This window comes from Castanea sativa, chromosome 3, assembly GCF_040712315.1.
Source record: "Castanea sativa cultivar Marrone di Chiusa Pesio chromosome 3, ASM4071231v1".
NCBI classification, from domain to species: Eukaryota; Viridiplantae; Streptophyta; class Magnoliopsida; order Fagales; family Fagaceae; genus Castanea; species Castanea sativa.
The window spans coordinates 4,457,880-4,463,901 of record NC_134015.1 but is presented as its reverse complement, the minus strand read 5'-3'; the positions used below and the strand labels follow the sequence as shown (position 1 = coordinate 4,463,901).

The following is a 6,022-nucleotide window of genomic DNA, read 5'->3' as shown; positions in this document are numbered from 1 at the left end:
AGGCATATATTAGTAAATTATTTTTAAAAAATTTACAGAAAAATGAAAAATTTATTAACTTTTTTACAACATTTTAAATTTTTCATAACATATTTTTAAAAATAATTGATTAATGTGTACATTTTCCACTTTCCATTAGCTAAATGCGGTCCCAGTCGGCCCCCCTAGGCGTTTGTGTCATGCTGGCATGGCGTTAATGCTGAAATTTCTTTTTTCAAGATCACTGTCTATTCAATCCACGAAAGAAAGAAAAAGAAAAAGAAATTAATAATTCTTAGATATTCCCGGAGCATGGAGAATGGTGCTCCCTCTTCTCACATTCATGATGGGGTCCACTCATTAAATTTATTGTAAAGTTCATCATGAATGTAAGAGGAGGGAGCACCATTTCACTATACTCCAGGAGTACCTAAGAATCTTTTTAGGCTGGTGAAAAGTCTTGTCAGCCTTTCTTGTGTCTCGGCTGTGTTGGTATTTTTTTTTTCAATATTTTTTAGACTTAATTTTAATTAGTAATTTTGGCTTTGCATGTTTAAAATATTCATATTTAACTAAATTAATTTAACAATATGGTTCAATTGGTGATTCATTCGTTGAACAAATGACTAATGACCCGACTATAATACTAGGTTAATATTCGGTCTGAGTTCATAACTATTCTTTCAAGTTTAAGGGTTGGCCAATAAGACATACATTGGAAGGACTTGATCGAGTTGGGCCACATGTTAGAGGATTAAATTAATCATATTTCAATAGCTTAAACTTTTGAAATAATCCGTATGGTATTATAATAGGAGGTCTTGAGTTCAATCTGTCTCTTCCACTCTACCTCTTATTTAAATTCTCACATGCTAGGTCTCACCTATTAATTTATGGTTAAATGATTAAATTTACTATATTTCAATCTTTAATTTAACACCACGTGCGAAGAAGAAGAATTTAGGGGAGTGTGAAAATTTAAAATTGCGTGATTAAATGATTAAATTTACTATATTTCAATAATTTAATCTTTTGGAACAATTGGTAATTTAACATCACATGCCTAGAAGAACACTTTGGATGGGATAGTGGCTCTCCTTATTATCTTTGTACTTGCAAGGTGTGAATCTTGCGATGCTCTGTGTGTCTATATATTTTCTTTAATCTTTACAATTACTGAATAAAAGTTCCCATCTTTTATTTAAAAAGAAAAGAAGTTTACACGGTTAGACCGTGCATGATTGCATCAATATGTTGATCTTCGGTTCCGGTTAGACAGCCATGAGTTGCGGCGTGTATAAGGGGGTATATGCACCCATGACTGTTGCCACTTACTAGCCAACCATGGTGCACATACGGCATTTGTGAGATGAAAGGTGTTTTTATTTGATCATAGCTCTCAATCTTTACAAGATTTGGAACAATGTATTTGGACAAATAATTGAAAGTGGATATGCACTAAAACTTGATTCCATATATGGTTTATAGTTAACTAGTCTCCGGGTACGCGTTCATGCATGTGCTCAAGTGCTTTTCTAATTTGTAATAATTATAATTTGAAAGTACTACATTTTTTGGTAGATGTTTATTTTTTTGCCTTTCTTTTACACAATTTGATACTTATCCAAATTACACCGTTAGTGTTCTAAATTCCGTCTGTGTTCTATGTAATGGTAATCAAAGAAAAGTATTGTACTATTGTAATCAAAGAAAAGTATTGTACTATTGTAATCAAAGAAAAGCAATGAGTAAGTTTTAACTCACAATCGCATATTAAAAAAAAAGGATAATCATAAAAAAAAATAAAGAAAAATTAAGAAGACCCAAAGTTCAAATAATTAGAAGGCTGTTGATTTCTTTATAAATAAAAAAAATAAAAAAGAGTAATGTACATTGACATACTTGTTGAACCAGAACAATTAAAATTGTACTTTTGTTTTTGTAAGTAAAGTTTTATGTTTCTTGAATTTTGAATTTAGAAAAGATGATGATGATAGTGTAGAGAAAGAGAACATAGAACTGAGAGAAATTGAGAAAGAAATTGTTAAACAGTGAGCTGTGTCATTCTACCTCAAAACCAATTGATGATGAGGAAGACACACTCAAATCTTTTATGGCATTTGACATCACACCACGCGGGCCTATTTTTAGAGTGATTGTAGGGAGTCAAATTGTGGTCCCCCAACAATCCTTCCCTCACAATGACACCCCCGTGACTTGAACCCGTGACCTTGGCTCTGATACACTCAAAATCAATTGATGATGAGGAAGACACACTCAAATTTTTTATGGTATTCAACATCACACCACATGAGTCTATTTTTAGAGTAGTTGTAGAGAGTCAAATTATAATCCCTCCAACATAAATAAATTGAAGAAGTTGAGTAACTAATGTGACAGTGTACCATTTTGTAGGTAGTGTTTTACATGGAAGTTAGAGATTATTTTTAACATGTTATTTTTAAGTTTTATCTCTATGTTTTAGTATTTTTTTTGTTCAAAACCAAAACAAAGAGATTTGAAGGGGGGGGGGGGGGGAAACCAAACTTGAGATAAGATTAAGGCACAAGGGAAACTGGGTATTCAAAAAAAAAAAAAAGGGTTAAGCCTTGATAAAGGAAAAAAGGGGGAAAAAAAGTGAAAACGTGGAGTAATGCTTAATTTGAAAATCAACTTAAGTTAAACGTGGGAGTTACATTGCCTATTTTGTGGACAAGGTTACACATGAAAGTTAAAGATGTATTTTTACTATGTTATTTTCAAGTTTTATCTCTATATAAATTTATGTTGTATGGGTATTTTAGAACCAAAAAAATGTCTAATTCAAACAAAGAAGACCCCTTAAATAGTAATATAAATTTATTTCGTTGGGAAATTTGCTGCCAAAGTGCCAACAAGCGTTGTGTGAGTGAAAAGTCATGGGCTGTTGCTACTTGCCAGCATTAGACAGCTCTAATTTGGAGCATGCACGGTGCCTGGCAGCCAACTCAAGCAGCCAAAGTTTACTGTGGACATGGCATCCATAGATGAAATTACAGGGAATAATGAAATATATGTTTATACTTTATAGGTGTTGTTTTCTTAATCAAAAGCACTGCACCACGTACGACTTATCTCATCAGTTGTTGCCAATGGCATCAAGGCCCGTGTGTGACTGGGTTAGGGGCTGAAGGTAGGACTGGACCTTTCGCAAGTGGAACATATTCACCATGAACCCTCGGACCAGCAGCACTCATTTCATGGTTTCCGAAGTGAGGAGGAGTGGTATACAGAACTGGTGGACCTCTTGGACCTGGATTCTCTCCTATATTGGTCACATATTGATCATCATCATGAACCCTAGGACTAGCACTCAATTCATGGTTTCCGAAGTGAGGAGGAGTGGCAAACATAACTGGCAGACCTCTTGGACCTAGAGCCTCTCCTATATTGGGCACATATTGCTCTTTGACCAATGCTGCAAATGTTGAGCTGGAAAAGGATTGCTTCTTCTTTCCCTCCAACTCCATGTTTGAATTCAGAGGCCGAGCTTCAGATCTATAAAACAAAAACAATATTAGTATAATTAAATTACACACAAAAAATTAAATAGAGAAAGATAGTTTGCTAAAAAAAAAATTGACTTTTAGAATTTTAAAGCAACACTATATTTTGATCTGGACTCGTTGGGTCAAGTGGAAAGATTTCATATAAAATTTAAAAAACTTTTATTTTTTTCTAAGGCGACACTATATTTTGCACAATAAATAAAATAAAATAAATGCTTCGTTCACAACATTTTTATAATATTTTCACAACAAATTACAGGTGGTTAGTTGTTATTGGTTCAAATTTGAACCTAACACGAAGATTACTTTTTTGCCTCAATAATAACAACTAGTAATAACCTATCATTTAAGATTTGTTGTAAAAATATTATGAAAATATTATAGAGTATCATTTCTCATAAAATAAAGCAACGAAAATATATAAATTCATTCTCGTGCACACTATTTACGAGGAGTAAGCCATTTTCTAAAAGTAAATATAAGTACACAACAATTTTTTTTAGGAGCAAATCCATGTATATTTCAAAATTCGTTTTTTTATTTAATTTATATATATAATTCATAATTTGTTGAATAAATAAAATGTAATCCACAGATGAAAAGAAAAAAACGATTTGCCACTAGCCAGATTGCAAAATATTATAAAATATAAGTTGAATTACTATTTTTATCATCAAATTATTAATTAAAAATCAATTTAGTCCCTTAACTATTAATTATGTGAATTCAACTTTGAAGTCTTTTTCTTTATTAAAGATTTAATTGAACTAATAATTAATATTGATCTAATTTCATAGCAGACACTTTCTATAATAACATTTTAAAGTATATTTTATTTATCACATCAATTAATCCCACTAAAATTTAAAAATAAATGAGATCCAATGATAAAATTTTTAGTTCAATACGTCTTAAATATTTTTGAATAGGTCAACTATGATAGATGAACAAAAAATGATATAATTATGAACTGCCATTCCATCTTACCACAACTTCTTGTCACAAATCATATTGTAAAAGATTCTTTTTTTAGAGAACGAAAAGCTGATATTTCCCATGTATCACACCCTATACGAAACATATGCAAATCTTTCAAAATTAATTAAGCAAAGAGAAAAATCTCTCTAATGAGAATTTGAAGGGCAAAAAAACGACATGTATCTCATGTTGGATACATGTATCTTCTTCTAGTGAAATCAGTTCATTATGAGAGGGAGAAGATGCTTATATTGAATATATGATATTACTATTGAACAAGAAGAAGTAAAAAAAAAAAAATCAAAGACAAGAAGCTAGCTAATAGTCAGTAACACTATTTGATTTAACTCAGAAAAACAAAAACCCTTTAGAGCAATTAAAAGTTCATTCATCCTGAACTCCAGCTCAAGAATAGAGATTGAGGTGGAATTAAAATAAATTTTAGATTCATGTCTTATTAGAACCAAGAAAGGAAAAAAAGAAAACTAAAGAAATTATTCAGATGAACTTACAAGGTATGACATATCTATAGTGGTTATAATGACACACAGATTAGAAGACCTTATGATTGCAGAAATATAAGGTGCTTTCAATGGGGGATAACATGTTAAAGATGAAAAATTGTAAATCTACCCCATTTGCAGACTAGCCTAGGCAACATCTATCACATCTGGCTTCAAAAATACCAGAACTTGTAGCTGATGTAACTTGTAGTTGCTTAGCACTGACGATTTTTTTTTTTTTTTTGGTTTTAGGACTTGGTTGTTTTATGTTTGGTACGTTGTAGTTTTTATAAAAATAATAAATAAAACAGTTTGGAGTTCTTGTATTCAGGTTCATATAAAAATACATTCTAAAAAAAAAAAAAAGGTTCATATAAAAATAATAAATAAAACAGAGAATGGTACTGAAGAAACTTACAGTTGAACAGTGAAACCAAGAAGATGAGGGAAAAGTACAACCAAGAGAATGAGGAACAAACATTGAAAACGTGGCTCAGACCTATACATTTTTCTCTGTAATTAAGAAGAACTTGAACATCAATAAGTTTCTTTGTGCCATAAAGATAAAAGAGGAAGACTTGGGAGTATTTGAGCTCTCCCATATAATATCCATGAAAACACTTTGTTATTAATGTTGCGTATAAGCCAAAAAAAAAAAACTGAAATAATAATAATTGAACCATAAAATTATAAAACAATTCACTGTGCATATATAAGCAAAGACATGTAATGAAATAATGAAAATTCACAAATATTAGAGATGAGTTCACCTCGAACCTTTGCCCCAGAGAGAGAGAGAGAGATAGAGAGAGAGAGAGAGATGGGTGGAGAGAATGGGGACAAGAGAGGGGAATAAAAAGGGGCGGGAGCACACAATCTTCCCTGATTAGTGTTCATGATCCACAGACCATTATTTTATTTTCAACCATGTTTGAAGAAAAGTTGGGGTACTTTGTGTATAATATATTTTGTTTTGAGAAATAAACACACAGAAGGAAGAGTGAATGGAACTCT

The 6,022-nt window shown here is 31.6% G+C and overlaps 1 protein-coding gene across 1 annotated transcript; it reads right to left on the bottom strand.

Annotated features, from left to right (window-relative positions):
• Positions 1–2,890: 2,890 nt before the first annotated feature.
• LOC142627498 (uncharacterized) lies at positions 2,891–5,517 on the bottom strand. The gene is made up of 2 exons (XM_075801377.1): positions 5,427–5,517; positions 2,891–3,516 (listed from the first exon to the last, which is right to left on the bottom strand). The coding sequence occupies exons 1-2, from the start codon at positions 5,513–5,515 to the stop codon at positions 3,117–3,119; spliced, it is 489 nt and encodes a 162-aa protein (XP_075657492.1). The 5' UTR covers positions 5,516–5,517; the 3' UTR covers positions 2,891–3,116.
• Between the last annotated feature and the right edge of the window lie 505 nt (positions 5,518–6,022).